General features: G+C 34.1%; 1 protein-coding gene across 1 annotated transcript in view; it reads right to left on the bottom strand.

Annotated features, from left to right (window-relative positions):
• Nucleotides 1-219: 219 nt before the first annotated feature.
• Nucleotides 220-20,059, bottom strand: part of LMAN1 (lectin, mannose binding 1) — a 44,568-nt gene continuing 24,728 nt past the window's right edge. The window contains exons 5-13 of the mRNA XM_074208516.1: nt 19,446-19,545; nt 14,503-14,626; nt 12,835-12,893; nt 12,475-12,607; nt 7,265-7,458; nt 7,061-7,131; nt 6,037-6,190; nt 3,964-4,085; nt 220-3,568 (exon numbers count right to left, since the gene is read on the bottom strand). Of these exons, the coding sequence (XP_074064617.1) occupies nt 3,532-3,568; nt 3,964-4,085; nt 6,037-6,190; nt 7,061-7,131; nt 7,265-7,458; nt 12,475-12,607; nt 12,835-12,893; nt 14,503-14,626; nt 19,446-19,545 (994 nt within the window). The 3' untranslated portion in view covers nt 220-3,531. The remainder of the gene's footprint in view (nt 3,569-3,963; nt 4,086-6,036; nt 6,191-7,060; nt 7,132-7,264; nt 7,459-12,474; nt 12,608-12,834; nt 12,894-14,502; nt 14,627-19,445; nt 19,546-20,059) is intronic.

Genomic DNA, 20,059 nt, shown 5'->3' with positions numbered 1-20,059 from the left:
AAAAATATAATGTTATCTTTTTTTACAAGTTCATATATTTATGATAATACAAATATGCACACACTCTCAAAACTATTTATTCTTTTTGGAAAGGGTATCTACATACTGCTACTCCATACCTACATAGTATCTTGTACTTATCAATTTTAAAAAATAAAACATTGCCTTGATAAATATATGGTTAAGTTATTATCAAGAGTTCAATAAAAGAGAAAACAATTTTAATAAAATATTTCTTTATTTGAATAAGGTTAATGTCTTTTCTTGAATTCCAGCTAGCATCAAGTAACATTAGTCAGAAAACAAAACTTGAGAAATAGTAACCAATTGACAGTGGCTAGAAAATCATTTCAATTTTACAGTAACATCAATAAAATTGACAATTTAAATAGGCGACGCAGAGATCTAAAAAATTGCAAGTATAGATTTTACATCAAATCTTTTTTTGAACACCAGTATAACATTTTTTTTTAAAATACTGTGTTCCTGTAATGAACATTTGGTCAGGAGATCCAGTCACCATATTTTAATATTCTACATTACATTTTTTCCCAAGTTTGCAATTTTGTAATATTATGCCAGGCAATCCCTTATTCAAGTAGTTTTTCCTGTCCCTATTTTGCTTTTGTTATTAAAAAGTCATCTTTAATTTATACAAAACAACACAACCATGACTACCATTAAATGTAAGGAGCTTCTTGGTAGGCAGATTTTGGATGGAACAGTGTTGAATGTCAGTGGGTTTAAAAGTTTTCATTAAACTGACTCAGAAGCCAGGCAACATTTTGGGTGGCTAAAATACATACCAATTGTTCCTTATTAAAAAAGAACATTAAAGAATTACATGTACAAAACAATCAGTGCACAAAGGCTTAAGGGATCAATGATGGAAGTATTAATATCATGCCTAGTTCTAAACCAGGGAAGATGCTATTAGATTCTTTCAATGTATAATATATGGTGTACTTAGATGGTTTTACTATTTTAAAACTTCCAATTAAATAAAACATAGAAGGAAGGTTGGAACATGAAAAAGGTATAGTAAATCAGAAGTTAACAATCATCATGTTATTGCATTCTTTACAAGTGACTTTAAGAGCACAGGAACACTGATATATTCTAAATAAAATTGTTTTAATCCAAGGCACCCTGTAAAATATTTGCTGGTGTGAAAGTGAATAAATTTAATTATCCAAAATAACAAAGAAGTCAAAGAATCCTGGCAGTGACTTTTTCCCCCACTAAGTTTTAACATTTTTTCTTCATAAGTAATCTACTATCTTCAATTATTTTGAGGAAGATAAACCAGACCCAATTAATAGGATACAATTGTCCCATCCCAACTGCTCAGCTTACAATGTTTCAAAGCAACTCAATATCCAAGGAAATAGGAAGTTTAAAATGCATGATTATGCCCTCTCAATATAGTGCAGGTCCAATTGTCTAGGCTGTAATCAGAATGAAACCACTTGAATTTTAGCCTGACAAAAATATACTGCATAGATTTGGTAATCCTTTCCAAGTTTCAGGCACAGTGTGACTGTGGAGTTTTTAATACTGGATTTGGCAGCTTTTTCCTTAGGGATAACTAGCATGAATTTCATGCTTTACAACCTAAATATTCTTTCAAAGGTATTAAAATTTTCTCAAGAACTGATAAAAAGGAATAAATTTGTGATAATGTCTTTGAAATGATTCATGTGTCCAAATAGATTTTAAAATGTTAATATTATAAAGGGAAAAAAATTACTTCTATTACTAGTAAATAAATAAGGTAGAGTGAAACATCACTTACCGGAATATTTTTATCACCTCAGATGTTCAGAGGCTTTAATAATAATAATAATAATAATAAGATGGCAAGTTCACAAATTAACACTAATAGAGTATTGCAAAAGCAGAGTCTTCATGGAGTCCTCATGTAGCTAGAGGCATGAGAGGATCAACCTTTAAGTGGTATTAAAAAGTCACTTACTTGGGACTCTATGGAGTTACATATCATTTATTTTTATTCCAAAATCTGTGACAAATAAAAAAAATGGCTGGAGCAGATGTAGAGGCAAGTTCTGTTAGCCATCAGGGTTCAGTTATGAGGGAAAAAGAAAACAAACTTTTGATAGTCTTTCAAATATAATAGACCAATTATTATCATCATACTTATAAATTCAATCATTAAAGCATAGAAATCAGAAGTGTAAAAGCTATGCAAGGACTTTATGAAGACCCTTTTACTTGGACATCTTAAAGGGCAAACCCTACTGACAAATGCAGTATGATAATTGAAATTAAAAAAAATACACAAAAGTTTTTTATTTCTTAAAAATTGCTCTTGGGGGCACCTAGGTGGCACAGTGGATAGAGCACCGGCCCTGGAGTCAGGAGGACCTGAGTTCAAATGTGACCTCAGACACTTAATTACCTAGCTGTGTGACCTTGGGCAAGTCATTTAACCCCATTGCCTTGCAAAAAACAAAAGAAAAAAAATCTGCTCATGAAAGCCTTGCAATTAAAACAAGGAACAGTCTCCCATATTTTTAAGGGATACACAAATTCACATATTCAGAGTTGTGTAGTGAAACAGCATTGTTAACTTGGAACACAGTGGTTACTTTTAAGTTATTCACAATATTCAAATCCCATGCACCCTAGAGCTGAATTTACATGCTGTAGTTTAATATGAAATAAACAACAAATTTTTAAAAAGCTATTTTTTTAAAGAAGATTTAAGTGACTTTCTGTGAGGTGAAGACATTCAGGAGCATGAAATGAATCTATCAGCAGGCAAAATACCCGTAAGAACCATTAATCAAAAGAATGTTTTCAACTGAATGAAAATTAGACAAAAAGCAGTTAATTTTTTCCCCTCACAGCTTCCTCCAAAATATATTAATCACATTAAAGGGGGAAAACCCCCCAAGAGTTCTATACAGGCATTATGAAATGCTAACATCTTGATCTTTATCCTAAAAAAAGCTCTATCTGGGCAAAATAACCTTTGATTTCAGAGAATCAACACAAATGATTACAGGAGTAGGTCTTTGATTAGGATAATCTGATTCATATATTGTAAGACTTTGGTTCCTCTAATCAATGTGATAAGGGACTTATGGTACTTTGTACTTCAGGTCAACTTCTTAATTTTGTAAAAGTTTTTTTTTTTAAATAAAATTACTTACAACATCATACATACTCTTCTGCTCCAAAAATCAATTGTGCTAACTATCATTTGGGAGGTATATCCTAGGCTTTCTTACCCTAATCATATTGGAAATAAATGTCCTGTTTCATGGCTCTTCTACCATAAACCATCACCTCAATAAATTTTAAATAAAGTTATATACTGTGCACAGTTTTTCTTGTAGTTCTCACTTCCATAAGGTTTATTCTTACCACAATTTAACATTTAAACAGACAATTTTAACAAAAAATTTAATAATTTAGATTACTGAAGCAATTGAAAAACATTAAAAATTCCCTCATTTACAGTCAAAGTTCTGTGCTTACATACATGTACATGTACAAAAATGGTGATCAAAAGAATTTTTTGGCTGCGGCTTCTTGTTGAGTCCTAAATAAACACACAACAACATCAAGACAAGTTAAAATACATTAAATTAGCATTCTGAATCAAATGAAAACACAGTAATTATATCATTATATCCTATTTTACTTTTATGACCTGTTCAATAACACAATCAAATTTCCAAGATATATAAATGATCTTATCCTCCATAAGTTTAACATGCCCCTTTACCTGAAAATACAATTAACCAGGCCAAAAAATTTCTACAGTTTTGGGTATATTTAGAAAGTATTTTTATTTTCATAATCTCTCTATTCTATTATAGAACCTCAAACCTAGTGATAAGATAAACTATTTGTTTTAATTGAAATAGATAACTATCAGTAATCTGTGTTTGGAGAAAGGGGAGAAGCTGATTAGATTTCATAAAAGGAACTTACCTATACATGATATAACCAATGAATAACATCGTCTGTACTGCAACAAATATTAAAAAGTGTGTTGTAGATAAACAAGATGGAAATGGTGGTACTTCTGGACATTTTGCTCTTTCATTTGATGGCTATAACAACAAAAAAACACATTATAAGATAATATCCCCTGGCACATTTAGTATATTTAGTATTTCAGAAATCAATCTTGGTGGCTTCTTGATCAATGATGTTCAAGCACATCTATTTCAAAAGCCACAACTAGTCTACTTGCTACTCCTACGTGTCACTTCAGTCAATTCTCTTTCTACACACACACACACACCCCTTATGAAAATGATCTGAGATTACTACAGAAAAGGCTATGTATACAAGTTTTGCAGAAAGGTAGTGTAGTATAGTATAGAGGAAAAGGAAGATCAAGAATGAGAAGGCTAGTATTCTAGACCTATCTTTACCACTTTCTTACCTAAGACAAAACACAGGTTCTAGGAGCCTCAGCTCCTCCATCTAAATGTGGAAAATATCTACTACACTTACCTGGCAGGGCTGAAACAAATGAAAAAATGTCTATGAAAGTACTTTGGAGACTATAAAGCCCTATATAAATGTAAGATATAATGACAAAATAATGTGGGAGATAACATAGCAAACTAAGAACTATGAAGTGCTACATGAATGAAAGACACAGGTTGTTCTACTAAAAATACTAATTATTTTTAAAAAATCAGCTTAGGGACCACCTGAGAGACCTTGTTGGACAAGATCTATCTCAGAGCATGTATTTAGAACAAGATCAATTGATGAACAATTCAAAGTCTGAATTAGTTAATTGTTTGCATACTCTTCTAATAATTGAAACAAGATTATAATCCAAGCAGTTAATAAGTAACATTCATACAGTGCTTTACAAGTTCTTATTCATTTACAGCTCTCAAATATTATATCATTTATATTCTGATGCTTATCCTACAATCATCATGAGAGAAACTGCTATGATTCTCCCCATTTTATAACTAAGGAAACTGAAGCAAACAGGTTAAATGACTTCTCCAGGGTCACACAGTTTGTCAGCACTTAAGAGCTGGATTTTAGACTCAAGTCTTCTATTCTCCAGACCCAATGCTCTATCCACTGCCCCATCTTAATGAATGAAGGAGCAGTGCTTCTGAAATAAAGAAAACTAAAGAGTAGGCAATATAATCTTTTTTTTGCAAGGCAAATGGGGTTAAATGACTTGTCCAAGGCCACACAGCTAAGTAATTATTAAGTGTCTGAGACCGGATTTGAACCCAGGTACTCCTGACTCCAGGGCCAGTGCTTTATCCACTGAGCCGCCTAGCCGCCCCTGCAGTAGAATCTTTTAAGGCCTATACTGGTACCATAAACATCTCAGCAACCTAAGGTTAAGAGTACTTAAAATACGTACTTGAAAGAAAAATAATAAAAATTCACTTAAATAAAATATGATTTGACTTTCTTCTCTTATCTTTTCCCACTCTGCACTGGACTTTACTCTTGGTTCTCTATGAAATTCTCTAATAAAAATATGTATTTATTTTTGTCTGAGTTTGACACTATAAACCTCTCTCCATGATAAAGGGATATATATAATGAGCTGGATAGATCACTGTGACTGCAGACTATTATGATAATCTTTAATCACTATGCAAATCTAGGTATATTTTGTTAAAAAGCAAGCTACAATAGTCAATATTTTTTTACTGTTCAAAGCCCTGAGGGTAAGAACCATGGCATTATATGAGCATAAAATCCAGGGTTGAATAACCTTACCATTGGGACTTCTCAGATGATGTTTGAAATTTTGCTTAAAAAAATTTTTTTTTGATTTAAAAAGAGAAGAGCTAATAGTACTCTTTATCAGTTCACAACCAAAGAAATATAACATATTCCAACTCATTTTATGACTTTAAAACTGATGATTTAAGGGAAAAGAAAGTGAAAACCTGAAATTTTCAATCAAAGTAATCAAAACAGAGATTCCTTTTCTTAAATGAAATTAAAATATTGCTAACTAGACAAGGATAGAATTCAAAAGAAGTTCAATGAAAATAAAGTTACCACATTTCGCTGTATTAAGTGTTCGATATCCCTCTTTACTACATGAAGGTGTTCTTTAATATCATTGAAATGCTGGGTCGTTTCATACACGCTGCCTGCTGTGCCTGCATGCTGAGACCCACTGACCAGCCGGAGTGTTTCACCCATGGAATTCCTAAAAAAGAAAATCACCCAACATTTAATGAAATTATGTTAACATAGAAGGTGTGGGAACAGCTAGGCAGCTCAGTGGATAGAGCACTGGCCCTGGAGTCAGGTGGACCTGAGTTCAAATCTGGTCTCAGACACTTAATAATTACCTAGCTGCATGACCTTGGCAAGTCACTTAAGCCAATGCCTTGCAAAAACAAATAATTTTTTTTTTAAAAAAGATGACAAGTATGAGGTCAAAACATTGCAAAGATCGACAATGTCCAGAAGTCAATATGACCAGTTGCAAAAAGTTTAACTTGGTTGAAAATTAAGAAAATTCACTTGATAAGTCTTAACAGGCTAAACAAGAAAAATCTGACAAATTGAGCTTAAAAAAAAACACAAAAACTTTTCAATAATATAAATCTAGAAGGCAAGGGATGTGGAGTACAAAAGAATGCTAGAACAGGAGTGAGAGATCTGGATTTCAAGTTTACCTCCCACAAATCCCAGGTGTGCAACAGGGACAGTCACTTTAACTCTGAGCTGATTAAGGAAAAAGGAAAAGAAACTATATGTTCTAAAAATGTTTATAGTCGTTCTCTTTGTGGTGGCAAAGAACTGGATGTCTATCAATCAGAGAATGACTCAACAAGCTGTTGGTATATAATTGTGATGGAATACTACCGTGCATAAGAAATGATATATAAGAAAAAAGGAAATGTAGTAACTGTAGTGTATTTATAAAAGGAATAGTAAATTGTACATTTAAAAGGAATAGATATTTGTACATACAATCTTTTTTACTGTTATGGAAATGCTTGTCTTATTTCATAAATTAAAAACAACAGATGTCTTCTGTTTTATACTGTCTATCTTCGTGCATACTTACTTCATTTCATTCACATTTCTTAGGACCTCTTGCTGAGTTTTCACCAAAGCATCAAGTTCTTGTTGAGGGGCCTGAAATGAGAAATGTAGACCATTGTGATAATCTACTGTCTTCAATCACTATGCAAGCTACAGTTTAGCTTCCATTATTTTCTCTTCTACCTCTCTTCCATATGCAGAACTATAATTTCATTTTTAAGCTCACCTGTCCAAGCTGTGCTGGGCTTCCATGTCCTCTTTTAGAGAGCTCTTCAGTCAAGGAAGAGACATACCTTCTTTGCTCATCAAGAATCATATCTAGCTGTCGGTTGAGTTGTTTGATTTCAAGATGTATACGAGTTTGCCCTTCAAAAATTTGTCTTAGTTCTCGATCACTTACACTCTCAAAGATTTCTTCAGCTATAAAAAGTTAGGTTAGAGTATCAGAACCATGCATATATGTACTTGGCAAAGTAGCATGGTTTTAAACATACCTTAAAATTAGCACAAGGACACCATAATTTACCAAGTGCAGCAAATATACTGCCAGTGAATACCCAGTTAGAGAAGGTAAAATGATATTCATTCAAACCATCTCCATATACTAATTTTTCATTTTTACTGACATCTTGCTTTTATATCATCCCAATTTCCAAATATATGCTTCCTCCCCTTAAACAGCCATTCCTTATTAAAAAAAAAGAAGTTAAAAAAAACAAGAAAGAAAAATAGTTCACTAAAATAAGCAAAACACTAACAATGTTCAACAGCCATAGTCCCCATCTCTGCAAAGTTGCATGGAAGGTGTATTTTCTCTTCTTTACTTTGGAGCAAAACTTGATTATAATATACAACATTTAGCTTCAAAGGGGAGAGAAGCTTCTTTTCATTTATACTATTGTAGCTATTGTATATTACTTTCCTGGTTTTTTTCATTTTACAGAAAATCTTTTTATATTCTTGGCATTTTTTCATATTCAACACTTTTACAATACAGAATTTTTACTTTATTTTCATGTATCACTATTTTACTATAACAAAAAATGATAAGTGTCTATATTTTATTGCTGATTCTTTCCTACTACAAAGAATGATACCATGAATATTTTGGTATATGTGGGCCCTTCATAGTTTTTTACTTCCTTGGAATATATACTTTGCTGCAGGCTTTCTGAACAAAAGGTATGGAACACATTAGTTACTTTTGTTTTTAGAGCAAAATCACAAATTGCTTTCTGAAATGGTTAGCATGTATTACTGTCTTTTCAGTCCCTCCCAACATTAACTATTTGATCCTTTATTATCTCTGCCAATTTTCTGAGTGTGAAATGAAATCTCAGAGTTATTTTTGGAACAATATTTCATATGGTAATTAATGCTTTGCAATTCCTCTTTGGAGAGCTGTTTGTTCATAATCTTTGACCACTTACCACTGGAATGACTTTCAAACAGCATAGTTGCTTTAGTTGTTTTCTTTAACTCTATCTTATCAGAGATATTTTATACAAAATTCTCTTCCCCAATTGAACATTTCCTGCCTTATCCTAGTTGTTTGATTTTGTTAGTGCAAAAGCTTTTCAATTTCATGTAAATGCAATTGTCTATTTTGTCTTCTGCGATTGCCTTTATCTCATTAAGAACTCTCCCTCAAAAAAAATTTAAGTTTAAAGAGAAACTATTCCTCTACCCATAGTTAAGAAAGGAACACTAACTTGATCCTGTATTATTATTATTTTTTTGATAGGCAATTGGGGTTAAGTGACTTACCCTGGGCCACAAAGCTAGTGTCAAGTGTCTAAAGCTGGACTTAAATTCAGATTCTCCCAACTTCAGGGCCAGTGCTCTATCCCTGTATTATCTAACTGTCCCTGATGCTCTATTTTTTAAAAAAATTAATATTTAATATTTTAAATTAAAATTTAATATTCAGTTGATAGCTTTTCCAACAATTCTTATTCAATAGGCACTTTTCTAAGTAATTTATTTTCTTAGGTAGGTTTGCTGGAATATTGAGTTCAAATGTTTGATTCTTCCTGTTTCAGGGGCTGAATTCTTTAAAAAAATTATGAAAATTCAACTATGTAATGTCTTAAGAGTCACAAATTTAGTAATTATTATTGATACTTTTTTCACATTCTTCCTTTCTCTACATAATTTCATTTATTTTTCTGCTTCATAGCCTTACTCCCACATGCCCAAATTGTTTCTTATAATGCATTTTTCCCCAAAATTTCTTACTTCCTATCTCATGTCCTTCTCTCTCCCTTTACTTATTTCTCTAGTCAATACAAAAAAGTTCAGTACTTAAGAATTTAGAATGATGCTAGGTGGTAAACTATCAGTAACAGATCTCATGAAAAGCAGAAGACTCAATTCTATTTTATCCCTTAGTGCTTGCCCTTACCCAGGCAATGTGCAGAACACATAGGTTGTGAATAGGCAGAAACTGCCCTCCACCAGACCCCAGACTTCCTGTCTTAGGAAGGTGGCGATAATGTTGTAAAGTAAGGCAAGTTTGAGAAAAGCAAGATTCATTTTCCATTTTGAGAATAATAGATTAAATATGGTCCAAAGTTTGATTATATACAACATAAAAACCATGCCATACTTAAACTCTCCTCTCTCTAGTACTTAGCACACAAAGAACTATAAAACTTCTATCACTCAGAGAATCAGAGATCCACACATGTTAACAATATTCACAACTTCCCCTGCTTCACTTGCACTATCATCCAGCATCTCCTCCTGGACCTTCTCTTCTCTGGGCTTTTGGGATGCTATTCTCTCCTGGTTCTCCTCCTACCTCTATGACCTCTCCTTCTCATTCTCTTTTATTGACTCATCAGTCATGTCACACCCACTAACTGTAGGTAAACTTCAAGGTCCTGTCCTGGGTCATTTCCCCATATTTTTTTCTCTTCCTTCTTCATCTCATCATCTACTATGAGTCAACTATCATCTTTCTGCACAAGACTTCTTTGAACATTTCTTCTATGCCTTTCCAAGTATTCATGGACATTTCAAATTGGATGTTCCACAGGAAGCTAACATCCCACATGTTCAAATCAGAATCGATTATACTCTCCCTCCCCCCATCCCATACTTCTATTCTGAACTTCCCTATTCCTACTGCAGGCACCACCATCATTCTATATAATCACTCAGGTTCACAACTTCATTGTGATCCATCTCCTCCCTCTCACCTCAGATCCAAACTTCTCTCACAAGTATCCCTCCCTCTCATAGTCAGGGTTCAGGCTTTCATCACCTCTCACTTATACTGCTGTTGAATTTCTCTGCCTCAGACATCTCAGTTCTAGCTATCCTTACACAACAGTCAAACTGACTCTTCTAAAATGTAGGTCTGATCTTATCTTCTCTCCCCAACTTAATAAACTCCAATGGATTCTGACAGCAATGAGGATCAAGCTTTAAATAGTTCACAAGCTGGCCTCTAAGTAGGCTAGACCCCATTCTATCTTTCTAGTCTACTTTCTTCTCCTTATGTTTTGTGATCCAGTCATACTGGCCTCCCTGTTGTTCTAAACTCACTATATCTCATCTCTAATCTCTATGCCTTTTCCCTAGCTCTCCCAAGCTCCTTGAGGGCAAAACTAGATCCTTTGTTGTCTTTGTATCACTGGTGCTTAATAAATGCTTGCTGACTGATTAATAAAAGAAAAAGTCTTAAAAACAAAATATTCTAAAACAATTTCCATCTTAGGAACACGTGTTATGACTTAGGAACACCCATTTCCCCCCCATATATTTATTGAAATTAATTTGTATTCCCTGAGCACACATCTATTGATACAAGTGAAGAAGTAGAAGCAGCCCAGATTTATCTAAGATTCAGAAAAGAGACCCTGGGACAGTTAAAAGAAAATAATTTTCACATTTATTAAATAGTTCTTAAGCACTTTTAATCTAATTTCCCAAAGATAGCAAATACATTACTCTCTCTATGATACAGGGTAACTGAGGCCCATGGAAGGTTACACAAGACTATGACAAAGGGGCAGCGAGGTGGCACAGTGCATAGAGCACCGGCCCTAGAGTCAGGAGTACCTGAGTTCAAATCCAAAATCAGACACTTAACAATTACCTAGCTATGTGGCTTTGAGCAAGCCATTTAACCTCATTTGCCTTGTGCAAAAAAAAAAAAAAAAACCTAAAAAGACTATGACAAAGCTAGGAATGAACCCAATGCTTCTAATTTGGGTCCAATTCAGAACCCTATACTATTTTTTCATCAATTTCAAATAAAGTATATTTGTTAATGTGATTTGCTTAAAAAAAAAGTCATTTGGTAAAGTCCTTTCAAAACTGAATTGTATGAAATGAATTGTATGAAAAGTTTAGGTTCAAACAATTAATAAGCCAGGCACATCTGTATCCCTAAAGGCTAGGGATAGAAATGCAAAGAATGAAAGAATCTCTGCTCTCAAGTAACTTATATATTATAAAAGAATAACAACTGAATAAATTTCAATTATCATTACAAATCAATCCTTCAGGTAAATTAGCTATGGCTTCCCCAAAAGATAAAAGTCTAGTCTCCAAGAAGCTTCCCATTTTTACTGAAGAGAAAGCATAATGACAATTGAATATTTCCTAAATCCTTCCACTTAACATTATCACAGGACAATTCAGTGAATATTTCACTTTTTTCTGCCCAGATGAACTAATAAGGGATATTCCCTGCCTACTATCTCAATCTCAGGAGAATATTTAAGGAGACTGATGAGGATGTTGTCCTTTGTTCTCAAAGAAGACCATGACATCAGGGAGGTAATGCCATGATAAGCACGTGAACTGGATCTGAGTGAAGAGATGCTGTGATAAGTCACCAACCTCACTTTCTCCTCTAGAACCATCTGGGTCCAGTGGCCAGATATGAATCAGGGAGACTGGAGATGGCCCTAGATGCGAGGCAATCAGGGTTAAGCAACTTGCCCAAAGTCACACAGCTAGTAACTGAGGCAGGATTTGATCCTCCTGCCTCCAGGGCTGGTGATCTATCCACTATACCTAATTGCCCTGACCTTTTAAGATCTATTAAGTTTCTGGGTTCCCGTAAAGACTTCTATAAAGTGCTAGAGAAGGCCCAAGACATTCTAATCTCTAGGGTATTTGTCAGCCTTCAAAGTTGAAATAGTCTCTAAACCCTTTAAATCAGCCTATTCCTCTAGGGTACTGAGGATAGGATACTGGAGATGGTCTTCAAAGTCATTCAAATATTCAAGTCTAACTAATATGCAAAATTGCTTTCATCTTGGTCACTGAGTGAGAAATTACTTGTTATGAGTCACTTGAGTTTATCACAGAGAAGAAACAGGATCCATGCAGCAGTTACCAGGCAACTAGCTGAAATGGAGCCATACAGAATGGGTAAGTTTTCTCTTGTGGAGCTAACTTAAGTTCATCTAAACTTACCTGGCTGCCCTTGAATATCAGGGTGGTCCTTCTGGAAGGCCTCCTTTTTTTTATCCAGTTCTTGTTGAAAATGTTCAAATTCTTCCTGGTACTTTTCTTTGTCCTTTTCAGGTATTTCTTTATCAGGTGTAGGCTTTTATAATTTAAGAATAAATAAGGAAAAAATAGACATTAGTAAGAGACTTAACCATAATTGATTATTTTGAACTCCTCTAAAACCTTTAGAACATTACAGTCATAAAACCAAGGTGCAATATTAGCTAAAAAGCAGTTAGTTTCTAATTCAAGCTGTAACACATTTATACCTGCTAAACAGAAAAAGTACTTTTTTAGTAAAAGCAAAAGACATCATGCACTTACTGTTTCTTTTCCAGGCTCAGTCAGTTGGAAAGTCAGAAAAGAAAGGACATCATGATCATCTGTAAATTAAAAAAAAATAAAATTTGAACATCAAGCAACCTGCTCTACCATTTTCTGAACTAAATGATCACATTTAGATTTTTTTAAATAATTCATGTTATCTTTTAAACTTGTTTTTCTCTAATAAATAATCATGGAGGATAACTACATATGACCAAAGAAATCATTAAAAAAAACAAGATTTAAAAAATGACTCAGTTAAATGCTCATCAATGTACAAAAAAACTTTAGACTCTGAGGAAACAGAAAATAAATCAGTCACTGCTGTTAAGAAGCTTAAATTCTATTGAAAGGAATATATCCAGAGAAGTAAAGACAAAGTCCCCTGGAAGAGGCGAGAAAGAGGAAAGACTGGCAGTGGAGTCAGTACCTGAAACTGACCAGTTGAGAATTAGGTCTTCTGAGAGGTGAAGGGGAAAGGAGAGCCTGCTAGACATGAGAACAGAAGGGACAAAGTCATGGAGACAAAAGAAACAACAAAATGTAAAGGGCAGGTTCATATACCCTTGAAAAATTACATCACTGAGTTATCCCTATATATTTGGGTAGTCAGGGTTCGACAAAATTATTTACATTTGCAATCTTTGTCAAACACTTGTCAGCAAAGTATTAAAAAAGATAATTTTAATATTTTAATATTTTAAATTTAAAATACAACTTCTTTGTGCTGTCTAAGCAAATTGCTATTCCTCAGTTGGCCATATCTACAAGGCAGCAGCAATGGTATTTAAAACTCTGCATTCAATCTTAAATTGCTTTCTTACCCAAAGAAAAAACTGTAGTATATTTATGACATGTTTACATTAAACAGAACCCTTATGTACAGAATAATGATAGCAGCTCTTTAGGTAATGTCAATGAATTGAAGATTGAGGGGATACCCATCAGTTGGGCAATGGTTGAATAAATCGTAGTATGTGATTGTGAAAAAATTCTACTGTGTTGAGAAAAATGAAGGGGATAGTTTCAGAAAAACCTGGGAAGTCATAAGTGAAGTGATTCAAAATGAAGTGAGGAAAACAATGTACACAATTATAGCAATGCTGTAAGGATAATCCACTGTGAAAGACTTGGCTGCTCTGATCAATACAATGATTCACCACAATTCCAAAGGACAAGACGAAAAATGCTGTCCACTTAACTGATGGACTCACTCAGAGAACCTGATAGACTCAGAATACAAACTTAAAGTATATGTTTTTCCCATCTTTATTTTTCTTGCCTTCCCCCCCCTCAAAACATGGCTAATGTGGAAATATAATTTGCATGCCTCTCTTTCTCTCTCTCTCTTTATATAGGGAAGGATAATATTTGGAAGTAAGGATAGAAATGAAATTCTAAAAAAGGAAATATGGACATGCAGAAGAAAACATCAACTTTTCTAGTAAGACCAAATTCAAAGAAGATTCTTATGATAGGTTTTCAGACTTTTTCTCATAAAGGCTACATAATTCATTTATAAAGGAAACAACTGCTAAGATGTCCAAGTACTTTGCACTTTTAACAAATAAACTAAGCAAATCATTTCTACCATATCTACACTAATGCAATGTTCCTAGTAAAATTTAACTACCAAACTTACAATATTTAAAGGCTATAAAAATTTACCTGCAAGACCCCCTGTTGCTGCAGATATTCCAAAATGTCCTTGTGGAGGAATTACCATGTTTTCCACTTTGGCACAAAATTCATAGTCATCTTTATCTGGTGTAAAACCATTATTGATCATTACCTAGAAAAATACACGTTGGTTACAGATTTTAAAAAACATATTAAATGGTGAATAGACAGGGAATCATTTTGATTCTAACAAATTCAATTAATTCAAGCTTCTAATTTAATTTTGAATTCTGTCTTCTTTTTCTGTTTTGGTATGGACCTGGAGTTTCATCTGTGCAAAGAACTCTTAAAAAGGAAGTTCATTTCACCACTGAAGAATTGTAACTTGTCTCGAACTTATATGAAAAGAACTGTCTGGGGAACTAGGAGATTATGTGTGTTGCCTGAGCTCACATAGCCAATATGTATCAGAGGCAGATTTGGCACTCTATGTGCTAAGATTCCTGTAATGGGCATTAGAAATCATTCAATCCAACCACCTCTCCTTTTGCAGATGAGAAAGTCAAAGCTCTGGTCAAATAAGCAACATCCAAAATCACCTATTTGATAGTAGAGCATTCTTTCCAGATTTACAATTAGGAAATGAGGTAGTAAATATTGAGTGAATTCCTCAAATAATCTAAACTTAATGCCTTTCAAATGCCCACACTTTATATTTTAAATGTATGTTGAATTAAATACTGAACAAATTGACCTTAACTTCAACTCTAGTCAATTTAAGTCAAGGAACATACATTAAGCACCAATCACCGGTCAGACTGTGCTGAGTGTTGGGAGATACAAAGAAACGGGAAAAAAATGATCCTCTCAAAAAGTTCACAATTCTTAATGATTTCAAGTCTGTTACTATACTAGCCCCGATAGAAAGGGTTTTTTCCCCCCTTTTGTCACTTTTATATCTAAACATTATTTTAGTTTGCTGCTTTTAACATGCTAAGTTGAAAAATCAGATAACCAGATTTAGTGAAGATAGAATTTTTAACAAGAGTTAAGGCTTTGAGCACAAATACCAAGGAATAAGATGGCTATCCTTTAAGTTCTTTGTAATGATAATGATTTCCCAATTCAGAGCTATCCTCTAGAACAGAGCCTTCAAACACTCAGGACAAGATATGAAATACTGGGGACTAGGCTCCTCAAAGAGGTAATGGTTTAATCTCAAGGGGTTGTAGCTTGACTCCAGGTTGTCTTCTAATCAACCAGAAGCTGGAAAGATAAGCTGCAGACGAACTGTAGTGTTTGTCTCCAACATAATCACACCTGTTTCCTCTAATATTTCCCTACTCTTCACTCTCACCTATCACGAAAGGTTCCAACCTCCCTACTTCTGAACCAGGGGATCAACCTCTCAGGACAGTTACAACCTAGCCACTGCTCAGGCACCCACAGCAGCAGTTTCATGGGTGCCCCTGGGAAAATAATACTTCTCTACCTCAGCATACTCCTTCTCTGCCCCTCAGATCACAATTTGGTTTTGGTTGGTGCCCTTCCTGCTTCCTGTGCTTTTCATTTTGAGTAGGAGAGAGCATTGGGTGAGCAGGCATGAATGGATTGTGACAGATTGCAGAGTTCATCATATGTATCTTTTCCCTCAAATTCACTTGGTTTTCCTAACTTCCCTATTACTTTTAAATATTTTTTTTTTGCAAGGGAAATGGGGTTAAGTGGCTTGCCCAAGGCCACACAGCTAGGTAATTATTAAGTGTCTGAGACCAGATTTGAATCCAGGTACTCCTGACTCCACGGCCGGTGCTCTATCCACTGTGCCACCTAGCCGCCCCCTTATTTTTATTTTTTAATTGTGAACTTACACACACATATACACAGACACATTTCCATAGGCACTGTAACACAGAGAATTTTATATATAATTGTTGACGGTATCACCAACCTTTTAGCAACCCACACGAAGTTAGTGTCATCTTCCAAATTTTCAATCTCCTTTGTCCAATATAATATGTTTCCAAATTTTTTCTACTTCCACATCACTTGCTTTCTACTTCCATAGCTAACTACATCTTAGTTCAAATCCTTACTACCCATGGAACCAATGTAAAGACTAACAGAATGCCTTCTGTGGGGGGGGTGGGGGGAGGGAAGCAAGAATGAGGGAAAAATTGTAAAACTCAAAATAAATAAGATCTTTCTTTAAAAAAAAGAAAAAGAAATAAATGCTTAACTCAAAAAAACTTCAATATTTTTGAAAACTGTTTGATACTTTTTGATACAGAGATTCAAAAATCTGTTTCTCAGTTAAATTTATTTTATTATATTACTTACAATGGCTGAAAAAGACTCACAAAAATAGATTCAGTCAAACTTATGGACACCATTAGTCACTAATGTTAATAAATCATGAATTTTTTTTTCAAGATCACCTATCCATTATGAAAATGTTTTCATTGAAATTCAATTAATAAATTTAATCTTTTCTGATGTCAATGAGTTGTTCTTGTAAACTAATTGTAAAGTGTTGCATTTTCACATTTTTAACAAAAGAGATCAAAACACCCTTTAGGTCTTCCAGGTTAGAAAATGCTGTTTTCGACATTCCCAAGAGTACACATATATGACCATAAAAACATCTAGCTGATTATATAGACTTTATACTATTATTAGTGAACATCTCAGAGCATAACATAGTTTTGGGGTGCGATTAATAATGATAAAGGATATAAATCTATATTTCAAATAGTTTTTTGGATATTTTTTACCTTTTGGGGCAAATTTCTTATCAGATTAGCTAGATTATCCTTGTTTTTACCCCCACAATGAAGAGCTCCTATTAGGAATAGGAAAAGTGCCAGCTTTGCCATTTTGTTGTTATTCGCTATTGTTCACAGTATCAGTGCTATCTTTAAAATAAGGTTTCTTTGATAGAATCTTTTTAAGTCACCTCTCCACTTTATGAGGGCTAGTTTAGTTACTAGATAGTAATCAGGCACATTCAAAGTATAATAAAATCACAATACTTTGAAAGCAGAGGAACTCCTCAGGGCACTGCTATCAACATTTTTGAGTTGTGGAATAACCACTTTTACCTCAAGAGGTCTTATATAATTGTAATAATAATAGCTAACATTTTTAAAAGAGCTATTGGTTTTATTTATATTGGTTTTCACAACAGCCCAGGGAGGCAGGTACTTTTACTATTCCCCATTTTACCGACAAAGAAATTGCCCAGAAGTGCAGAAAGAGAAGTGACAGGAGGCAGGATCTGAACTCGTCTTGCTCTCTAATCATTTATAGCACATAACTATATGACACCAGAACATCTAAAATACGGATTAAGGATACCTGTGTCAGTCAATATATTTATATATTAGCAAAATTTAATATCCTTTTTTTTTTCAGATAAAAAACAAATAGATATTCTAATATTATCTTCCTTTAACTTACCTTTAAGGTCTCAGTCTTAGTGATTGTGACTTGCTATTGTTGGTGATCATGACCTTTTCATCTGAGTGTAGCACACAGATGATCTGAAGTCATATAAGATATACAGTGATTATAAAACTGAAGTGAGTGTAATTTCCAGGGAAGGCCCAAGTTTTTCAGATATGTAATACACTAAATTCAAAGCATTACTTTGGGCTTAATGTTCTATTGCTGCCATCCTCTAATTATGAGCCAATAGAGAGTAATTAATTATTTTTCAAAAGGGTTCTCTGATTGGGGGCGGCTAGGTGGCGCAGCGGATAGAGCACAGGTCCTGGAGTTAAGAGGACCTGAGTTCAAATCTGACCTTAGACACTTAAAAATTACCTAGCTGTGTGGCCTTGGACAAGCCACTTAACTCCATTTGCCTTGCAAAAAAAAAAAAAAAGTTCTGATTTACATAATCTCTCAGCATTGGTTGGAACCTCAAAGGCCATGAGATAAACTAATTCAACCTCTTGGACAAGTCAGTAGTAAGAATCCAAGTAGGAGAACCTACTTCATCTTGAAAAGCTGAACTTTTAGGCTCAATGTAAGCAAGGATTTCTTTATAAATAGGAATGTTCCAAATTTGCTTCTATGATTTCTACTCTAATTCCACTTTCTGAGACCCGGCAGAACAAATCGTATACCTCTTTCACAAGAAGGTCTTTCAAATACCTGGGGAGCTATCATGTCTCCCCACACTATCTTCTTCAAGCTAAACCACTTTCAGTTCCAATTTTCAGAACTCTAGTACACAGGGTGAAAATAGGAAAAAAGGGAACCAAAGGAGGTAAATTGGTTTACCAGACTTCTTAGATGCTTTGTAGATGCTAAAAAGAAATAAAACCAACTTCCTAATGTTGGTCTTAGGCAGGTTAAGCAAGTTTAAGCCATATAACTAGTGTTGATTCATGCTGATTTTGTGTTAAAGCCAGGGAGTAGGCAAAGTGATTCTTGGTATCATAGGAAGAAAATGATCTAAGAATAAAATTTTGAATTAATTTTGATATTTTCAAGTACAGAATCACAAATAACTGAATCTTTCTAAGCAGAGTCCAAAATTAAAAAAAAAATCATCATAAAGAGATATTAGTTAGGTTGCACATTTGATGGTCATATTACACAAAACTTTGGAGGCAGTTATTACTGTTTTATACTAACATGATGTATTATGTAAATGGCTACCAATGCAGATCTTTTCATTCTTATGAAGGACCTGATATAGAGGAAGTAATGTCCTAAGCAGCTGTTCGTGTCATCCCTAACATGTGATTCAGGAAAAGCTGGGTTCAAATCCTGCCTCCAATATTTACAGGTGAAGTGATTATAAGCAAGTCTCTTAGTCTCAGTTTCCTCATCTATACAACAGGGATAAAAATATCTGTGCTACCTATCTTATGGGGTTATCATGAGGTTAAAATGAAAATGTACAGAAAGTGACAGTAAATGTTAAATGTAACCATCTATGACAACTATGAATACTATCATTGTTAAATGTCATTACTTACTGTCAATGTTCTCTGGTAATATGTAATCTTTGCCCGGACAGGATATGGCTTATTACGAAAGTCCCTCTGGCAACTTGACAAAGCTTGACTAGCACCATCACTGCAGTATGGAAAAAGAGATAAAGAAAACTTCATCTTTAAAAATGATCAGCAAAAATGATTTGTGTGCAAATAGAGAAAAGACTCATTATAACAAAGTCGAGACACTAGAAATTAGACCCTTTAAAAGGTAAAAATTAAAGTTTCTAATATAAATTTCTCCTTATGAGAAAACTTTTGTGCAATATTAGTGTTACTGCATAATGACTACAAACAAGCCATGCCTTTATAGTTCAATAGATAAATTGGAAACCAAGAAAAAGAATCTTAAACTCCCAAATGCCCAGATACTAAATTCACACTGCCATTTGTATTTTAATAAGTTTAGTAATTCTTAAATAAGTCAGCCTTGGGGCAGCTAGGAGGTGCAGTGGATAGAGCACCAGCCCTATAATAATAAGTCAGCCTTAAGACCTGATGTAGATCCCTATAAGATAGTTGTCTGAATGGAGGCACACTATCCATCTACTACAGCAAAACCCTAAAAATAACACCAAACTGTACAGTCTTTAAGC

This window comes from Macrotis lagotis, chromosome X (genome assembly GCF_037893015.1).
Source record: "Macrotis lagotis isolate mMagLag1 chromosome X, bilby.v1.9.chrom.fasta, whole genome shotgun sequence".
Classification (NCBI taxonomy): Eukaryota; Metazoa; Chordata; class Mammalia; order Peramelemorphia; family Peramelidae; genus Macrotis; species Macrotis lagotis.
This window is presented reverse-complemented; position numbering and strand designations above follow the sequence as displayed.